The sequence below is a fragment of the Miniopterus schreibersii genome, assembly GCF_964146895.1.
Source record: "Miniopterus schreibersii genome assembly, chromosome: 1".
NCBI lineage: Eukaryota > Metazoa > Chordata > Mammalia > Chiroptera > Miniopteridae > Miniopterus > Miniopterus schreibersii.
In genome coordinates, this window is record NC_138101.1 from 20,423,796 (window position 1) to 20,444,894 (window position 21,099).

General features: G+C 45.0%; 1 protein-coding gene across 1 annotated transcript in view; it reads left to right on the plus strand.

Annotated features, from left to right (window-relative positions):
* Positions 1 to 10,559: 10,559 nt before the first annotated feature.
* NWD2 (NACHT and WD repeat domain containing 2) overlaps positions 10,560 to 21,099 on the plus strand; it is a gene marked incomplete at its 5' end in the record, with an annotated part of 126,330 nt that continues 115,790 nt past the window's right edge. The window contains one exon of the mRNA XM_081121080.1: positions 10,560 to 10,710. Coding sequence (XP_080977206.1) covers positions 10,560 to 10,710 — 151 coding nt within the window. The remainder of the gene's footprint in view (positions 10,711 to 21,099) is intronic.

Consider the following 21,099-nt stretch of genomic DNA (forward strand, 5'->3'; position numbering starts at 1 on the left):
GTCCTGGGTTCAATTCCGGCCAAGGGCACGTACCTCAATCGCAGGCTTGATCCCTGGACCCGGTCAGGGCACGTAGAGGAGGCAACCAATCGATGCGAAACTATCACATCGATGTTTCTCTCTCTCTCTTTCTCTCTCTCTCTCTCTCTCTCTCTCTCTTCCACTCTCTCTGAAAAGCAATGGAAGAAATATCCTTGGGTGAGGATTTGAAAAAATAATAAAAATAATAATAATAAAACTTAGGAAAGAAGATAGGACTAATTGGTATTCATTAGGACTCTCCACAAATACTCCACCACTTCTCTTCTCTTATGTATATGGTTGAAATTACTCACCCCCTCCAACGTTAGGTGTGATCAGGTGATATCTTTTGACCAATGGGGCATAGTGCAAGTGATGTGTGTAACTTCCAGGTGGAAGTTATGAGGGCCATAGGCAATTCGCCACATTCCTTTTGTCCTACCTTATCAATCATAGAAGTATATGATGAAGTATAGCTTCCATGAGCCGGGGTGTTAGAGTGTCTACTATAAGCAGAGCCCCTCTCCCAACCTCCACTGAACATGTAGCATGGGTGAAAAGTAAACTTTTGCTATATTAAACCACTATGATTTTGAACACTCATTGAGAGAGAATTTACATATCACAAAATTCTCCTGTTTAAAGTGTACAGTTCAGTGTTTTTCAGTATATAAAGTTGTGTAGCCATCACCATAATCTAATTTTAGAACACTTTCATCAGAACATCATTTAGAAGATTTCATCAACAAGGAACCTGATCCCCGTTAGCAGTCACTCCCCACTTCCCTCTCATTCTCTCAGCCCTAGGCAATCACTAATCTACTTCTGTCTCTATAAATTTACATATCCTGGGTATTTCACATAAATTGACTTATACAGTATGTGTTCTTTTGTGACTGTTCCCTCCCCCACTAAACATAATGTTTTGAGGGTTTGTCCATGTTGTAGCATCTCTCAGTGATGTATTCCTTTTTATTGCTGCACACGTTGTATGCATGTACCACATTTTGTTTATCCACTCAGCATGTGGTGATCATTTGTGTTGTTTCCACTTTTTGGCATTTATGAGTAATGCTGTTACAAACATTTGTGTACAGATTTTCTGTGGAACTGCCAAACTACTTTCCAAAGTTACATTTATACATTCACATCAGCAATATATGAAGGTCCCAATTTCTTCTCATTTTCATCAACAATTGTCTGGCCTTTCTATTATACTCATTCGAGTGGGGGTGCAATGGTATCTTACCATGGTTTTCATTTGTATTTCTCTAATGAGTAATAATATTGCACATCCTTTTATGCACTTATTCATCATCATTTGTAAATCTTTTCAGACAAATGTTTACTACATTCTTTGATCATTTTATAATTGGGTTACAAAGAGTTCATTATCAGATATATAATTTGCAAATATTTTTTTCAGTCTGTGGATTGTCTTTTCACTTTCCCTATGACATGTTTGCAAGACAAAGTTTTTTAATTTTGGTGAAGTCAATGTTTCAATTTTTTTTTAACACTTGTGCTTTGGTGCTACATCTAAGAAACCACTTGCTAAGCCAAGGTCACAAAGATTTACTCTTATGGCTTCTTGTAAGAGTTTTATGGTATTAGCTCTTTCATTAAATCTGTGATTCATTTCAAGTACATTTTTGTGTATGGTGTGAGGTATACAGTTGTCTCAGAACCATATGTTGAAGAGATTCTTATTTCTCCATTGAGTTATCTTGGCAACCCTGTCAAAAAGCAATTGACCATAAACCTAAGGGTTTATTTTTGGTCTCTTAATTTTATTCTTCCAAGTCTATTCTACATCATGTGTCTATCTTATGCCAGCAACACAATGTATTAGTTACTACAGCTTTGTAACAGGTTTTGAAATCTGGTAGTGTAAATCCTTCAACCTTGTCATTCTTTTTTCAAGGCTGATTTGGCTCATTTAGGTTTTTGCATTTGTACGAATTTTAGGGTCAGGTAGTCAATTCTTCACACACACACCCCCCACCAAAAAGGCCAAGCTGGAATTTCAATAGGGATTGAATTGAAACTGTAGATCAGTAATTTAGGGAGTATTGCCATCTTAACAATATTGAGTCTTCTGATCCATGAACATAGGGGGTTTTTTTTATTTAGATCTTTAATTTTTTTCAACAATATTTTGTAGCTGTTAGGGTACAAGGCTTACACTTCTTTGGCTACATTTATTTTTATGCAGATCTCTGCAGTGTTCACATTTATAGCTTCAATAGTACTTATACTCCATCTACCTAGGCTTCTAGGGTTACCCCAGCTCTAAGCCAGAGGATGTTTATTAGCTACTGAGCATTAATCTAATGGCGAGCCTTGTTCCTGGCTTCATTTTGCTCTTGGACCTCAGTATCAGGAACAGTATGGCTTTTCCACTCTCAAATTACAAGATTGCCTTTGAGATTTCTGTGATCTCCGTTTCTGCCTTTTTCATGTTGCTCTAGTTCATTCCTCACCTAGATTTTCTCATCTCAGCTAGACCATCTGTGGAGTAAAACCCAAAGTCCTCAGTTCCTACGGGTAGCCCTGCAACCCTCGTCCCCAGCTACACTGAAACAAGACATCAAGGACCAAAACTCCTCAAATAGAGTTTTGTTGATTGACTGGTTTGTTGGATTGTGGGTTTTTTTTGTGTGTTTTTTTGTTTTTACTAGACCCTATGAGGATAAACAGGAAATTACAGAAACTACAAAGTTTTAAAAGTCTGACATAGTTTTGCTGTCATGATCCCCTTTTGAAAAGAACTGTGAGTCTAGCTAGGTTTCTCCTCTAACGGTAATTACCATCACTGAGTACCAAGCACTGTGCCGGGTCCTTTAACATGTTTACCATTCATCCCTACAAAGTAAGTGTCTTAGGTCCATTTCACAGAGAAGGACACTGAGGCTTAGAGAAGAAGATTTTCTAGCCTGTGGCTACAGTTAGTTAGATGTTGGAGCAAATATTGGAAACTACATTTATCAATTGGTCTCTGAAACCCACATCCTGCTATTAGAGCCCACTGCCTTTTTAAGTACAGCTCATCAAACCCCTGCTCTTGTATTGTTGGTCATTGTGACCTTCTGCTTCCATGCAGCCCTTTTTTCTAAAGTGTCAACTAATGTCTTTTCAGGTACAGCATGGACTTGTCTTATTGGGTTTTCTTGTGTTTTAAAAATCTCTAACCTGATTGGTCATTTCGTTAGATCTTGCCCCACCCGCACAGATATTGGACTGCACATCCTGAAAACAGGGCTTGTCCTTGGAATATATAAGTGCTTAACAAATGTTGGATGAATAAATGAACAAATAAAATGGATGCATATGTGAATGGACAAGTTTAACAGCTCATTCTCGCAATTGGGATTTGCACCATTTCCTGGCAGTGTCACCCTGTAGCAGAGAGAGCACAGAGTCAGGCATGGAGACTGAATCCCAGCTTCATTGCTTATAAGCTCTGTAAGGATGGATACATTACTTAAGTCTCAGATTGTTCATTTGTAAATAAGCAATAATATTAGAGAGCATATGGAAGGCCATATGAGACAGTGAAGGTAATGAATGCAAAACAAGGTAAACATTCATTGAATATTACTTCCCTTCCCTTTCAGATAGTGTTGCAACCTGAGTTTCCTCCTAGTTTCCTTATCTTGAGCTGGTCCCCCTTTGCCTGGGTAATTGCATTGGTATGCTACCTAGCATCTAAAGATGGAGTATATCATCATGTTTGAAACTCAGATTCTGGGGCCAGACCGTCTGCATTAAAGTCCAGGCCCCACCACATCCTGTGTGATCTAGGCAAGTACCTTGACATTACCTTGCATCTGTCTCTCCGGCAATAATAATAGTGGTGTGTTTTCAGGAATGACAGCTTAAAATTAAATAAGTTAATGTCTATAAAGCTCATAGAACCATGTCTAGCCCAATGAAAGGGTTTTAACTATTTAGTTTATCATTATTGTTATTGATATTATTACTATGACTGACTACTACTACTAGTATTACTTCAGGCACTTAAGTAAAAGAGCCCACAATGTTCTTCTCGGAGGTAGGATACTACCTGAATCTCCAGCTGCTTGTTGTTTACTACTGGATATCACAAGTGACAATAGTCTTTTTGCCTAAACTCTTTTAGTTGTTTGCTGCTGAAAGCTGTCCCCAAGTCCTTGCAATATGCAATACCTTGAAGTTAGTCTGTCTCAACTTCAGTATCTGTTCATTCCTGGTCTGTCCCATTTTGAGATATATGGAGTCCTATTGTTCCAAAATCAAGTGACCCCTAGATTACTGAGGGGTGTGTGTGTGTGTAAATACATATCACCTCTGCTGTCATGTTTTTTGATTCTCTGCTGTGAGCCATCATTTCTCATTTCCACGTAGCAGCCCTTGCTCTTCAGATTCATTGTCTGATCTGCTATGGTTTTGCCAAACAGGAAAACCAGCTTCTTGGAATTGTGTGTACAGTAAATGTGAAGAGACCCTGACAGAAAGCCTCTGGGGATCTCCCATCAGTCAAGGGAGGGAGTGTCAGTGTGTGAACATTGTTATTCTCGGTTGCAGTCCAGGAGAGGTGACCTTTGCCAGGCATCGAAGTCTTAGAGACATGGAATGTCGTTATTCTAATTGTATTACTAGGAATGCAAAAAGCATTCAATTCATTTCTTGTCCAAAGCATCAAATGTGCTGAGCCATACCAGAAGTATACTGTACATTTGCTGGGGGGAGGTGTGTGAGGGTTTTGACATTCTGATCCTCCTTGCGGTGTTTAGAAAATTCTGCACAGCCTGTATCCTTATTAACACAATTATTCTGAGAAGGTGGCAAAATTCTATTTTGACTTACCACTTTCTATTTAGTTTTACTCCCCAGAGTATCTTTTAATTAGCAAGTAGTGTTTAAGTCATCTTTAAAAATCACTTATGTCCCCTGTTTTCTTCTAGAAGTTTTACCATGTCAGGTCTTATATTTAAGTCTTTAATCCATTGTAAGTTGATTTTTGTGTGTGGTGTAAGATAAGGAACACATTTCATTCTTTTGCGCATGGATATCTAGTTTCCTAACAACATTTATTGAAGAAAGTATTTTTCCCACTTTGTATTCTTGGTATCCTTGTTGAAGATAAGTTGACCATATATGGGTGGATTTATTCCTGGGCTCTCTATTCTGTTCCATTGGCCTATGTGTCTGTTTTTATGCCAGTACCACACTGTTTTGATTACTGTAGCTTTGCATTATGATTTGAAATCAGGAAGTGTGATACCTCCAGCTTTGTTCTTCTTGTTCAAGATTGCTTTGGCTATTTGAGGTCTTTTGTGGGTCTATATAAATTTTAAGATTGTCTTTTCTGTTCATCTTGGCAATTTTTTGGATATGACACCAAATCCACAGGCAATTGAAGCAAAAAATAAACAACTAAGATTACATCAAACAAAAAAATCTTCTTCACAGCAAAGGACACAATCAACAAACCTACAGAATGAGAGAAAACATTTATATCTGATAATGGGTTAATATTCAAAATACATAAGAAACTCATGTGACTCAACAGTTTTAATAATAACCTATTAACACATGGACAAAGGACCTGAATAGACGTCTCTCCAGAGATGACACACAAATGGCGAACAAGTAAATGAAATGATGCTCAACATCACTAATCATCAGGGAAATGAAATCAAAACCACAGTGAGATATTACCTCACACATATTAGGAAGGTTACTATTTCAAAAGCAAAAGATAACTAGTGTTGGCAGGATGTGGAGAAAAGGGAGTCCTTATACACGGTTGGTAGAACCTACATCACGGGTTGGAATCAAAATGAGTTAACATGTATGAAAGTGCTTTGTAAAAAGCAATTCTCCAAATAAGTATCAGATGGTGCAACAAGAGAGAAGAGGGTTTTAAAGGTGCTGTATTTAATGTCATGAAGGAGGAAAAACCTTGGCAATCATACAACAAAAACAAAATACTTCATTTAGAAATATAAAATAATCCACAAATTTTAATTGAAAAACTGACCTTACTTTCTTCTGCTTTGTGTGGTATGCATAGTGCTCTCATAACAATGTGAGTCTTTAGTAGGTTGTAAGAGACAGACAGATCAAAAAATACATTAAACAGATTTGGAAGGGGGTGGATATAAAGTTAGCATTTCTGAGTCATGAACGCATCAGATAGCAATTTCAGAAAGGTGTAACTTTATTTAAAACCGAGCTTCTGTGAATTCTATCGTGCTGCAGACACCTCTGACTCAACAGTCTCTGTTGGCATATTGCTATTCTGACAAATTCTCACATAAACTGAACATTTCCATCTTGTAAACAAGTATGTGGGTTCTTGATGGTCTAGCTTCTATCCTGAGTTGGAACTTTGGAAAGTGGAGTCCTCGCTTGACTGACCCGGTGTGATCCATTTCTCACATTAGCAAAGCAGATTCAAATATTTATCACCCATATCAGAGAGTCGCTGTGAATATTAATATAATATTAAGTCTGAAACTCTTCTTCAAGTTTGGGAAACACAAAACACATCCTTGGCATCCTTGGTTAGACTTCCTGAGATAGAGTAGTATGGTGTGTTAATTTGGTTGTCTTTATGATTCTAGGGGGTCTATTTCCACTTTCATCCACAATAGGAAAAATATGGAACACTAGTCCAGAAGCATCCAAGCCAAGATATTTGATGTACACAAATATGAGTGTCCCCACAGCCAAATACAGGTTGGGTGATGGATCATCATTCCGCTGGGGCAGAGGTGGTCACAGGGCTCTGGTCATATGCTTTATGATCATCACCCTGTCACCTAAGCAGAATGAACTGGACATGTGATACAACCATGCGGATTGGTGAGAAGTCATAAGTCATTGCAGGGAAGGGAACAGGTGAGATCCATTTGCATATATATTATGGACTTTGGATGAGACAACTGGCACATGCATCACAAAGGTGGTAAGAGGTGGTGGGCCCACACACCAGATATAGTAAGATTAAATGAGCTACCTATTAAAGGCCTAATACAGTACCTACCTTATAGATGCTCAGCATATCAATATTACTAGACATTCATTTTCCTCCCTCCTATATTTAAAAATTACTTTGGGAGGGGCATTATCTACACATCAGGAGGAGCTGGATTTCATGATCACAACGTTCCTTCTAGCTCAATGAGTAGGCTGAACCTAGCAGTAATTTTACCTTGAGCAGCCCTATTTTATCAAGGGCTGGGGACATTGTTTTATAAAGATAGGGCGCCCTTCTGTGGTCCTCTGGCCTGCTAGTTGAGGTGAGGGAGAGCGTGGAAGGGAACACCTGTTTTTTATCACAATTATAGCCCTAAGCCCATTTTCCTATTTCTAAATACTTTAAATTGCCCAACCAATTTCAGGGATGAAATGGGTCTGCCTGTGGTCTTACGAGGAAAGAACAGGACCCAGAGCAAACAAGGAATTTGGAAGACTTGATCACCCAACCAACTTCCACAAGTTGCAAGAGTCTAGTCCCGTGTGACCCCGTCGACATAGACCTCCCTTCCTATTTGGAAAGCAGGAGTGATAACCAGACTTCCAACCTGAACACAGGCCTGAACATCTATTTCCCAGGTCACAAAAGAGGTCAGCCAGGGCCAGACCTGCGCAAAATTAGAAAACAGAGGTGGTGTGTTGCAAAGAGTCTTGGGACGGGCCACAATACCTGGATCCTGCCTCCAGCATTAACTGGTTATATGACCTTGGGCAAGTCATTTCTCTTTTTGAGTCTTGGTTTTCTCATGTGTAAAATGAGAGTCATAATAGCACGTTCCGTATTTATTGAAGAGAAAATGTAAAGTGTTTTAAACAGATATAAAAACAAAGCTCTAAGTCTGAGTCTGCCTTCCACATTCATGCCTGCTCCTTCCCTTCCCTTTTCAGTTTCCTCACACACCCCTCATAGCTAACAGTTCCTCAGGGTGAGAAATAAATCTAGTTAATTCATAACAAAGTGTTAGCACCATGGTTGACTCTTCCCTATGCCAGCTGCATGCTAATGAATGAATCTCTGGCTTTAGGATATCAGATGTTAGCAAGAGGCAGGATGGCAGGAGGTAGGGGGAGAATGTACGTGTGGAGGTGATCAGGTATCCTTAGGTACAAACCTCCCTGATAAACCAAAGACAGCAGCAGCCTGCTCTACCTGAAGCAAAGCTGGCTGTGCAGGGAGCCTCTTTTGAGCATGGCCCCACAGACAATGTGAAATTCTCTCCCTGCATCCTTGGTCTGCAGTGACACTGGCAGATGCTAAACTTCGGCCTGTCTAGGGCAGTTAATTAGGTTATGGAGGCTGCCAAAAATCCCAAAGTCATCCTAAGAAAGTGCAACACTTTGAGATCTGAAGCAAAGGTCAGAAGACACAAATACTCATCTGAGTTTTAAGGGAGAAACCACCAAATAAATAGGGGGCTGGAAAGAAAGAGAGGAAGGTGAGTCCTTGGCAATCTGGCAACTCCTTATCAGTCTCTTATGAACAGCACTGAGATCAGGCATAAAGTGGTCCTGGCTCCTTTCTCCAGGAATATGTACGGTATATTCACCTGGATGATATTGGAATAGATGCTGTATCCTCATAGCCTGTTCCAGAACTCAGTCCATACCTGCCGGGACATGGGGAGTCTTCAGAGACCTCCTTCCTGCTGGGGAAGTTCCCACCTGAGAGGAATTGAGGCTGGAGAGGGAAGGAGATAATGTGCTGAATGGAACAGCTGAACAAATGCCCCGGGAGGGGCAGGGCTTCTTTATGGCTGCATCATGCTATTAGTACAAAGTAGGAACTGCTTGCTGTCTGCCCCTCTGGTTCTCAGCAGTGGAGAGGCAGCTTTAAAAACCCAGAGACCCAATTCTCCCAAAAAGATTACCCGAGAAGGAGCGTGCTGGGGATGGGGTGGGGCAACCAAACACACGGCAGTGCCTAGGGCTTCACTGCCCCCAGCAGGGCCGCGGGGAAATGCAGGCCCGCGGCGGCCGCGCGCCGCCCGGAGGCCCCAGGTGAGACGGCGCAACGCGGGGCCCAGCTGCTGCGCCCTGCGCCCACCACCCTCGCCTATCTCAAGGATTTGGAAAAGCTGCCCTTCGGTTCTAAAAGTTGAGTTCCTGCCCTAAATTAGCTCAAAACAAGGGGTTTGGAGCACAAGCTCCAATTAAGCGACCAAATACTCCCTCCTCCCGCCCCCCAGGTTTTCCTCCCTGTTCTGGGATTTGCAGCATTTCCATAGGTGCAGTGAGTAGTGGAGTGTGACCCAGACATAGCAATTTCATAGCTGGGTTCGTTTGCATCTCACTTCCCCCGGGACACGGCCAGACCCCCCCCCCCCGTGCACCCCACGCCGCGACCCCAGGTCGCGCTGGCCACGTTCAGCGTCAGGGAGAGCCAGTTCCCGCTTTCCACGGACTTGAGCCATCGGCCCCACGCCGACTCGCATCTCGCGTCCCCGCCCCAGTCCGTGGCCACCTGCATTTTGCGGGCCCTTGCGCGGGGCGGCGCCCCCGGCGTCCTCAAGCGCTGGGGGCCCAGGAGACGGCGGGGGGCTGAGAGGCTCCGGGACGCGCCGGGGTCAGAGCAGGAAGGACCCCCGGAGCCTTGGAGGCCTCGGGAGGGCTCCGGACCGAGATACGCTTTGGGGAAGGCTCCGCGACCGCGCGGCGGAGAGCACGTGAGCCGCGCGGCTTCCCTATAAAAAGCCCCGCTTGCTGCGCGTGCGGGGCGAGAGGGGCGGCGGGACGGTGCCACCTGCGCCGCGAGAGACGGGGCGGCGGCGACGCTCCCTCCGAGGCGCGCGGAACGGTTCCAGACTCTCGGGGCCCGGGCTCGGCCCCCCGTGTTTAACTTCGAGGCCGCATTCCCGGCACTTGGGCGAAGACGCGCGGACGCCGGCGCGCGCGCCTCCCGAAAACGCTCAGCGCTGCTTTGACCTCCAGGGGAGGCGGCGGGGTAGCAGTCACCTCGGGCTGATTTCTTTCCCCACCTCCCAGGGACGCAGCCGCGAGCGCTCGGGCTCTCCCCCGGGGAAGCCCAGGAAGCCCCCGGGTGGCCCGAGGACCCAGCCCCCGCCGCCCTTTCAGCCGTGGGAGGCAGCTTCCGATAAATCCCGGGCGCCTTTTATAGAGAAAGTTTGCTCGGCTCCCCGGCGCGCGGCCCCGCCTCCTCGCAGCCCCCTCCTCCCGCGGGGGCGCGGGCGGGGAGATGGCCGCGGGCTCTTCCCGGCGCCCAGGGGCGCGGAGCACGTAGCCGCCGGCACGCCGCCCTCCCGCTCCCCCGGCTGCTGCGCCCGACTCCGGCAGCGGGCGAGGCGGACGCCCGGAGGGGCCGAAGGCGGCGGCGACCGAAGCGCGAGGGTCCGCATGGCCGCTGCCCGCCGGCCGGCCGCGTGCGCCACGGTGTTGGGCGCCGGGGGCTCGGCGCGGCTCTGAGCCTCGGGGACCGACCTCGCCGTTCCGCGGCGCCGCGGGGCAGGAGCCCGAGGAGCAGAAGGCGGCGGCGGCGGCCGTGCCTCCCAAGGGCGATGTGGCCGGGCGGCGCGGGCACCAGGCTGCCCTGCGCCCGGGACTCCGCGCTCCGGCGGGCGGCTTTCTCCGGGAACCTCGCCGCCCTGCCTGCTCACCTCGTGCCCGCCGGCCGCAGCGTCCGGGTCTTCATCAGCGCCAACCCTGAAGGTAGGTCCCTGGCTCGGGTTTGTCTGTCCTTCGGTCGGTCCGCGCGGCGGCATCGGCGTCCGCGGCACCGCCGGGTGCGCCGTGCGTCCGGCGCTCCCGACCTCCAGCTAAAACCTAGGCTGCCGGAGCACGTGGGACTCCCGCTTGAACCACCTCTGCCCGCCGACTCCCCGGGCACCCCTCCGCACCCTCCGCACCCTCCGCGTCGAGCTAAGGGACGTCCCGAGGCGTGGCGGGAGCTTCCGGCAGCCCCAGCCCGGCACCGCCACCCCTGCCCCCTTCTTTTCCGCGGTAACGTCTCCGCGGTTCTCCCAGACTAAGTCGCAGGTCTCCGCGGCAGGTTCCCGAGTAGGGGCGCCCTCCTTTGCCCCTGGTGCCGGCCCAGGTGAAGTATTCAGGACTCGCCTCCTGGCGGGCGGTGTGGCGGCACCTCTTTTACCTTGGCGGGGGGGCTAGGAGACCCCTGTGGACTGAAGGCCCGCCAAGGTCCAGAAGAAACGCGCCGGGGGCTCCTGGGTCGGCCGGGGCTCCTGGGTGGTCGGCCGGGGACTCCTGGGTCGGCGGGGGCTCCTGGGTTGTCGGCCGGGGGCTCCTGGGTGGTCGGCCGGGGGCTCTGGGCCGGCTGGGGGCTCTGGGCCGGCCGGGGCTCCTAGGTGGTCGGCCGGGGACTCCTGGGTGGTTGGCCCGGGGCCCCTGGGTGGTCGGCCGGGGACTCCTGGGTCGGCGGGGGCTCCTGGGTTGTCGGCCGGGGGCTCCTAGGTGGTCGGCCGGGGACTCCTGGGTGGTTGGCCCGGGGCCCCTGGGTGGCCGGGCTGGTTCCGCGGCAGAGCGCGCGGCGCGAGCGCGTCTCCGCGCGGGCCCGGGCCGGTCTCCCCGGCTGCACCGCTGAAGTCCGGGCACCTGGCCGGCGCCGAGCGCAAACTTGTTGAGCGGTTACATTCACACATCACAGCGCAGGGCGCCGGAGGTTAATCCCTTGCTCATCGCTGCTTTCGAGTCCCTCATCCCGAATATTAACTTTCTTTCTCAGTAAGTTAAGAAAAAGTAGTGCGCGCTTGACGCCAGCCGGGTAAAACTGCAGGAATTGCCTTTCTCCAGAACAGCAAACGTTCAGCCAGCAGATGGGTTTTTAGGGGACTGGAATAGACGTGCGGGATCCGAAAGGAACTTCTCCTGCGCTCTGAGGAGCCTGGGGTCTGACAGGACAGTAAAACCAAAGAGGAAGCTGACGGATATCATCGGACAGAGAATCACTAGACAACCCAAGGCTCCGGTTGCTTGTTGAAAGCAGGCAGAGCAAACCAACAACAACAAAAACTTCCTAAAAAATTATATTTTTAAACAAAAAAGCACTAGCAGAAAGGAATGCTAATTAGTTTTTGTACTTTTTAGGGAGGGCACAGACTGGCCTTTTATCAGTTTACTACTCGCACATAATTTAATAAGCAAGGAAGGTTTTAGAAAGCTACAGTACACTCTAAAAATCCTTTTATCTCAAATATGTCTTGCAGGATTTTTACCTCAATCTCTATAAAGAAAACCATGGAGATAGTGCAGCAGCCTGTTTAAGGATTAAGAAATTCTGCAGCTTAAGTTTCATTGTTTTCAAAACTATTGCTAAAACATTTTTAAAGTGTTTGGGAGAATGGTGTTAGAAAATGGTTAGTCTTAAAATTTTCAGTTCTCATGAACCTGAAAAAGATCTCAGGAAGTGTTTAAATCCGCTGATGTAAGACTAGCTGAATTACTGTTTTTCTTTAAATAAGTTGCTTCTAAAATACAGTGAAAATTGTTCATACCATCAATAGTTAATTTTTTTGTTAAATTTGTAATTTATAGGATAAAAACCAGTGATAATTTAAATTGAGTCAGCGAAATATTGAATTAATCTTCAAGATTAATGTCATTTTTCTTAAGCCTGTCCACATAATTCTTCAGATTCTCTAGTTTCTTGAAATAAGAGCTTTAGCATGTATTAATCTTAGGAAAGCAAGCAGGAGAGAGTTGCTGATTATGGGTCAAGGTTTGAGCTGAGCAGCCTACACATTGATCTTGAAAGATAAGAATTGTGAAGCTTACCTGAGAAGTTTCAATAGGAGCAGGACCTCAAATTGTATCTGAATTGCAGAGTCGAGGGTATGTTGAATAGAAAAGACAAGAGATGGGTATTTTCTAGAACCTGAATGTGAAGACTTGCAATCTTGGTAAATGCTCAGTCAGAGGCAGCATTTTACCGTGAGAGCTTTATGGATACAATTCAGGAAGCAAATGGTGTGTTTTGGTACAATCCAATATTAGATTCTTGGCCAATACTCAAGAGCATTTCCACTGTCAAATTAAGACAAAAACATTATCTCATGCTTTCCTTTACAAGTTGAAATCCAATTTATGCTCTAAATAAAATCTGCTTTGTGTTGAATTCATACCAGTACTTTTAAGAATCCAGCCAGGGTCTCTCCCACTTAGATGATTGTTTTAATAGGTATTGCTTCACAAGGCTGTGTGGAATTTCCCATCAGTAATAAAGATAATACATATTTTTAGAATAGAAAGCTTACTTTCCCATATATTAGCTCATTCAATATTTTAATTTTGATTTCCATCCTCAAACCCTGTAAGGATGGTGGGCCAGAGAGTGTTCTATTTTACAGATGAGAAAACAGGCTACACTAGGTTAAGCTACTTGCCTGAATTCATATAGCAAAATGAAACAAGGTAGAGCCTGCAGGGGACTCAAAGCATTTCTTTGGGTACTCTTTGCCCCAGTCTAGGTCCATACATCCATATGGACCAGAAAATAAGCTGGAGATAGTGGATGAGTGCTGTCCTTCCTCTCGAAGCTTGACAGCCAGGAGAAGCGAGTAGTAGGAAAGGAACTTGGCTGTCCTGACCCAGCATTTAAGAAAATTTCAGAATGTTCTGAATACTGATGGACATGGTTCTGTCCAATAGGTTATCTGCATCAGACCAGTCCCTACTGGTGAAAGAAGAACCAGTGTGGGGGAGGCAATAGCATTGTCCCATTCATGGATTTTCCACTGTGTGTAGCATGAATTGTCCATGAATTTGCAGAGGAGAGGAGCCTACACAATTCTCTTCGTATTACTGGAATTCAAGGGGGCCTGATAAATAATATTCCTCTTCCCTGCCTCAATTTTTAACTGATTCAGAATAAGGTAATGTTTTAGCTCAGGCTGCTATAGCAAAGTAGCATAGACTGAGTGGCTTCAACAATAGATGTTTCTCGCAGTTTTGGAAGCTGGGAAGCCCAAGATCAAGGTGCTGGCAGATTCTGTTGCCGATAAGGGTCCCCTTCCTGGTTCTCAGATGGTCATCTTCTCCTTGTGCGCTCAGGTGGCAGAGAAAAAGAAGGAGCTCTGGTATTTCTTCCTTTTGCCTTTTCTTCTGAGAATGGGGGACCGACCCTCATGACCTCATCTACTTCTAATTACCTCCTAAAGATCAGGCCTCCAAACACTATTACATTGGGGATTAGGGCTTCAGTATATGAATTTGGGGGATACAGATACTTAGTTCATAACATTCTTTCCCTGGCCCCCCAAATTCCTGTCCTCACATACAAAATATATTCATTCCATTCCAACAGCCCCAAAAGCCTTGACTTGTTCCAGAATCAACTCTAAAGGCCAGACTCTCATCTAAATATCATCGAAATCAGATATGGATGAGACTCCAGATGTGATTTATCCTGAGGCAAAATTTCTCTCCAGCTGTGAACCTGTGAAACCAGACAAGATAAGTGCTTCCCAAATACAGGCATTGGATGAGACGTTCGCGTTTCAAAAAGGAGAAATTGGAAGAAAGGAAGGATGCAGGGGCCTAGCAATGCTGTCTAAAACCTAGGAAGGCAAATTCCATTAGATCTCAAGGATCTAGAATAATCCTCTCTGGTTTGATGCCCCACCCCTGGACCCACTTGAGTGGCAATTCTACCTCCATTGCTCTGTGGGGGGAGAGTCACCCACCAAGGTTCCAGGGGACCCTGTCCCCAGGGCAGTGGGCAGAGGACACCTGTCCTGTTGAAACCTAGGCCATGCCCTAAGAAACCAAGGAGGCAGCCTTGATGATCTCCAAATCTCCTTTGAGGTCATTCTTGAACAGTAGCGGACATTCACAGCTGAGTAGCTCTATAGTCCAGTCCTATGTGATACAAGAAATCTGACAGCTTTCCTTCACTTCATCCTATCGCCTTCAGTTCAGACTGGCCACATTTCTGTTGGGGTAGTCCATGGTTCACACTCGCACTAATTTTTTTTTTTAATCAAATAGTTGTTCACACTATGTTCTCTTCAGAACCAGAGTTCTCACTTTTTGCAGTACGGATAGGTTGAGAATTTTACAGATCCTCAAATTCTGGTTTCTTTTTGCTTAATAATACCTTCCTCAATTCATCTTTCCCCTTAAGCATTCAGGAAGAACCAAACCACTCCTTCAGTGCTTCCTTAGAAGTCTCAATTAAATACCTGTTGCATACAAGTTCTACCTTCCACAAAACACTAAAATACAGTTCAGCCAAGTTTTTTGCTGCTTGGTAACAACTGCCATTTCTCTAATTATCTAGTAACAGGTTCCTCACTTCTGCCTGAGACCTTACTAGAATGGCCTTTACCATCCAAATTCTGTTTGTGGTTATTTATGTAATGTCTAAGAAGAAAGAAGCTTCTACTACAGCTCTTCTCTCTCCTTCCTGAATCCTCACCAGAAGTGCCTTTTATGACAATCTTGGCTTTTTATAATATGCACCTCAAACTCTTCCAACCCCTACCCATTACGCAGTTCCAAAGTTGTTTCCACATTTTTAGGTACTTGTTACAGCAGCACTCCACTTTTCAGTAGTAAAACATATCTTAATTTTCTAGGATTGCAGTAACAAATCACCACAACAGAACTTTATAGTCCAGAACTTTATAGACTCTGGAATTTAGAAGTGTCAGCAGATCCATGCTACCTCTGAAGGCTCTAGTGAAAAATCTTTCCTTGCCTCTTCCTAGCTTTGGGTGACTCCTAGCAATCCTTGGTGCCCCTTGGTTTGTACCTGTATCACTCTAGTCTCTGTCCCCATTGTCACAGGGAAGGAGGCCTTGTCTCCCATGGGGGGGGGGGGGGGGCGGGAGAAAACTCTTGTTTCTCTTACTCTTCTTATAAGGACTCTAATTTCATCATGGGGGCCCTACCCTCATGACCTCATCTAAACCTAATTACCTCCCAAAGGCCTCACCCCAAAATACAATCAACCTATGACTTTGGGAGACACAGACATTCAGTCCATAACAGGTAAAGTCTAAATCAGAAGGAAAACCAGAATATTGCCTTTATTACTGATTAAAAACTGATGCAGAGCCACACTCTTACCTGTGATCCTTTGGGCCAGATGTGATTTTGGAATTCCAGATTTTTAGATTTGGTGGAAGTGGTGCAAATACTGCTTATTACGTGAAGTCTGGAGCAGTACCCTATAATCAAATATAAGAAGTCTCTAAGGAAACATGGGCTTCGCTCTAAGTGTTGTACGATAGAATTTTCTGCAGTTCTGGGAGGGCCTTCATCTGTGTTGTCCTATATGGTAGCACTGGTTACGTAAGCCTGTTGAACTTTTGAAATGTGGCTCATGTCACCAAGAATCTGAATTTTTAGTGTTATTTTATTGTGATACATTTACATTTATTGAGGCACGTGGAATTACTGGCTATTGTACGGGACACAAAGCTCTAAGTGGGGTGATAAGGACTGTAGGTAGCTTATGTCCATTAAGGCCAGTTTTGTTCCCAGTAACAGGTCGCTTCAGCTTTTGCTCCCAGATGAATTGGCGAAATTTTTTTGTTTTCAACACTTGGGGAATTTTGGAATTGCAGGTAAGGGCTGTGGACCTTTATTGGGGAATGTGGTTTTAACGAGACATGTGAGTTTCTGGAATTGCACTGACTGACCCTCCCAGTCACTATCAGCAATGGACAGGGCACAGACCTGCCCCGCCTGCCAGTGGGCAGAGTTTACCCCTTTAACATTCAAGACATGCAGGAGCAGAGAAGAATGACAGGTTTACTTACAAGAGAGAACAAAAGGGCTGGGCGCTTTGTGCTCAGATTTTCCTCCCAGACGCATCCATCAGATCAAGACCCTTCTCCCCTGAGGAGTAAGGAATGACCCTGCCCAGGGCTACTATACTCATAGATCTTCCTTTCTGTGTCAACAAACATCTGGAGTGGAGAAGACGACCCTCTAACACCTGTTTTTGTACATCCCTGCTCCCCCCCCCCCAGATTTATGCATCTTTTAAGGTTGTGCACTTTGTCCACAATAACAGCAATTATATGCTCAGTCACTTCCTAAGTATATTATGTTACTGTTCATGTCTTTGCATCTTCCCTGAGTATCTACCCCGTGTCTTTGTAGTCTTGGTGGAAAAGCTTGTTCTTCATTCTGGCAGAAGCCACAGTGAAGAGAGAAGTGCTTTCCCGTCAGTGGCTGCAACCAGTGGCCATTTGCTTTAGCAAATGCTCTCAGACAAGAGGCAGAAAGACGTGCTGAAGAAAGTCACACGAAACCTGAGTGTCCTTCACCATGGCTCTCCTACCTTTCCTACGTGGTAATTTCCAAGTATCCCTGGTTGGTTTGTTTGTCATTTTTATGAGTAATCAGGAAAAATGCAGTTGAACATAGCAAACAAATGTGTGTGTGCACGTGTGTGTGTATACACACACACGTGCACACACGCACACTTATACTCACATACTTATACATACACATTCACAGACACACACACACACACACACACACACACACACACACACACACACACACACACGTTTTCATGCCCCAGGTGCGTCTTTAAAAGGTAAGAGTCTTAAAAGAGAATATCCTGAACTATTTTACGATAAATGAAAACAGAACTCATTTACTACATACATCCTAACATTGTAGGTTATATTTTCAAATCTCTCAGCAAGCATTTTCCAAGCAGGAAGAGAATATTAGCTGCAGGTACAGACCTGAGAGCCAGACTGCCTGGATTTGACTCCTCAGTCCACCATTTAATGCTGTGATTTCTTGAGCAAGCTGCTTAACTCCTCTGTTCTCAGTTTCTTAATCTATAAAAGAGGGCAGTAGTAGCACCTGTCTTGCAGGGTTATTGAGTTGGTTAAACAAGCTAATAGATGTAAAGCACTTAGAAAAGTGTTGGGCACATAGTAAACATTACACAAACATTTCCTATTGTTCTTATTATCTTTATTATTAGTTTCCACTGTGAGGCAGACACTGTGCAGGTGTGGATATGCAAAGGTGAATGAGGCTTTTCCTGCCCTCAAGGAATGTGGCCTGTAGAGGCCTATCAGCTAGAACTCAATAGAAAAACAGAAACCACTCCAGATACTTCAGGGCACTAGGTGCTCTGAAAAATCATTGTAAGAGTCTGAGGAGTGAACTGGCATCACTAGGTATTTAGGTGAATTGCCAAAGCCATCACCTAGAGGGCAGGAAGCTGCAGCAGCCACTGCTGGTATCACAGTTGGTACTGGGTAGCTGGCCAGCTTCTACAGATATGCACATCTGCTAAAACCGCAGGACTCCCAGCACAACTGGTGGCCTAGGAGCTGCCCCTGCTCCCTTTCCTCCAGATCTCATGCAGCTACATCCTCTGGCAGAACTGGAATTGCACTGGGACCCTGGGAAAAAGTACGATTGGGAACTTCAGAATTCCAGCCCCTGTATCGCAAGAGAGAATGAATGGAATTGGTAATGGATACTCAAAACCACGACACAATATATAGCCTAGGGGAAGCAGAGACAGTCACTCATTCACTTGTTCTACCAGTAAAGCTGCACAAAGCACCTCCTCCATAGGGAGCGCTGTTCTGGTGCTTGGAAAACAGGCAGGGCTCTGCTCTTGTGGGATTTACATAAGCAAGGTGATATATGTGAGGAGCACCGTGCTAAAATAGGAGCAGAGCATTAAAAAGACACCAAGGAGGAGCAAGCCACCTTGGGGGCTCAGTGAGGGGTTGGAAGGGCTCCTTGGAGGAATGAATAGAGAGCCAGGGTGTAGAACCTCCTACACGGTAATCAAATATGAGGCAAAGTGTGGGGGGATGAGATTTCTGCAGGCAGTAGAAAGATGATTATTCAATGAAGAGCTTTTATCCCATTGAATAAGTGTGGAGTGATGTCTTGAGGTGATATTATCATTTGTCCTTTGAAGGTGTCTCATTCAGAATGACATTTAAAAGAAAGCTTGATGGTACAGGGTGGAAGGGGTCAATGGGGAAAAAGGGGACATCAGTGATATTTTCAAAAATAAAGATAAATTTTAAAAACTAAAAAAAATAAAAGAAAGCATGACTAGGACCATATAGGTATGCTGTATACAAATAGATCATGACTTTATGGTGTACTAAATCATCAACAGATCTTTTACAATATTTGTTATACCATGGCAATGACATTACTTGCCATTTCAAAGGGCATTAGCAAGTTTGAATTTATGTCTGTTTCAGTTGTTTCTGCTGGATATCAATCCACCCCAAAGCTTAGTGACTTAAAACAACGATGTAGCATCTCTCACAATTGAATGTCTGGGAATCCGGGCCGGTTGTGGCCGTTCCACAAGGCGTTGGCCGGAGTCCTCACTTGACTGCATTCATCCACGCCTGGGTGTTGCTGAGCAGCGGAAGGTTTCACTCATGTGTCCGGCTCCTCAGTCCTCCTCTCTGAGGGTTTGCTCTCTCCAGTTTTTCTCTCATCCTTCAGGAGTCTAGCCCATGATTCATTATAGAGGATTGACTTCCCAGAAAAGGGAAATGGCAGCTGCTGAGCCTCTTCTGGCCTGGGCTTGGAAGGCCTGCAATGTCACTTTGCTGCGTTCTGTCTGTGCAGGTCATAAGGCAAGCCTAGATTCCAGGGGAAGTGAAACAGCCCTCTCTCTTGATGTGAGGAGAGGCGCCTGCCTTCATGGGAGTGCAGGGATGAATGGTGGCCGACTTCGAAAGCAGCAAAACCCCAGTTACAGTGTGTAGCTTCTTCAACATTTGTTATAATTAGACTAAATGCTATAGTGCATGGAAAGTGAGTAAACTGGTAGCCTGGCATGGTGTTAAACCAGTGTTATTAATCGTAGTTGACCATGACCATGACAAGTTGTTGAGGATGGACATTGACTTCATAAATGGCACCTTTCCAGAACCTCCCAAATGCTAAACTGAGAAAAAATACGAGCGAGCTTATAGATAGAAGATCAAAATGATCCTTTTTTTACTGATAAAGGCAACAAAGGAGAATGCTTTTGTGCTTCCTAATACTAAACACCAGAATCAGACATTCTTCCACCCACACACTGAGGGGTGTTCAGAGGGTCTGTGCCATGAGGCATGGAGCCTGGAAGAGAGTGCATAACCCACACTCTCCATGGACAGCTCAGTCCCCGGGGGAACAGGCAGGTCAAGCTTGCTGCTTTATTCTTCCCACATTTTCCAATCAAATAAGTCACCCGTTCACCCCTCAGCCCAGACCTGGAAAGGTGAGGGCGTGAAGGGACCAGGAGTCTTATGCTCCAGAGAGACCTCCAGCTGAAGGAAGAAAAACTCCTCCCCTGACATGAGTATTTATTTCAGTTTTAACATTTGTGCACAGTGGAATCCTTTGATTATTCAGGATCCTTTAAATTAGGTTTCTGGTTTGACATAACCCAAATTATGTCACAGCCAAGTAACTTAATACAAAGAAGAGAATACACTGAGCTATATATGGTATGACATAGCCATATATAGAAGCAAGACGTATATCAAATATCAGCATCAGAATATTTTTATAGGGAAAGTGCTTAGCATAGTTTTGGGAAAGTTCGCTTCCTCTCTCTAGAAATAATACGTTGTTTCAAAGCACTGAGTTTTGGGGTAGAGTGATATGCAGCAATAGACAGCTGAAAAAAATAAAGCGCAAACACACCTTTTAAAGTGGGAAATGATGTAGTTCCTGCAGAGTAGCAGGAATTCATCTATGAAGTAACTGTGTTCGATAAAGTAAGCTTAAGGCTCTTTTCAACTAAAAAATTGTTTTATGTTTTGCTCTTAATGGTCATATGATTTAAATAGATGTGAAACTTGTAGTAGGTGTCTCAAAACTGTACATCAGTGCTTAATTATGTACAATCAATCGGGAAGAAACTCTGGTGTTACTGACTAAAGGACACCTTTAAATTGTTTCTTCAGGCTTTAGTTTTCATCGTATTTTTAATTGAAATCAAACAAGATTCATTTGCCAAATTAAAGTATGTTGGCTGATGTATAATTAGAAAGAGGAGTTATGTGATAGAAAGTTAATAAAAGGAGAGAGTACAGCAGCTTTGGATGTAGCTCAAACAGAATAATACCCACT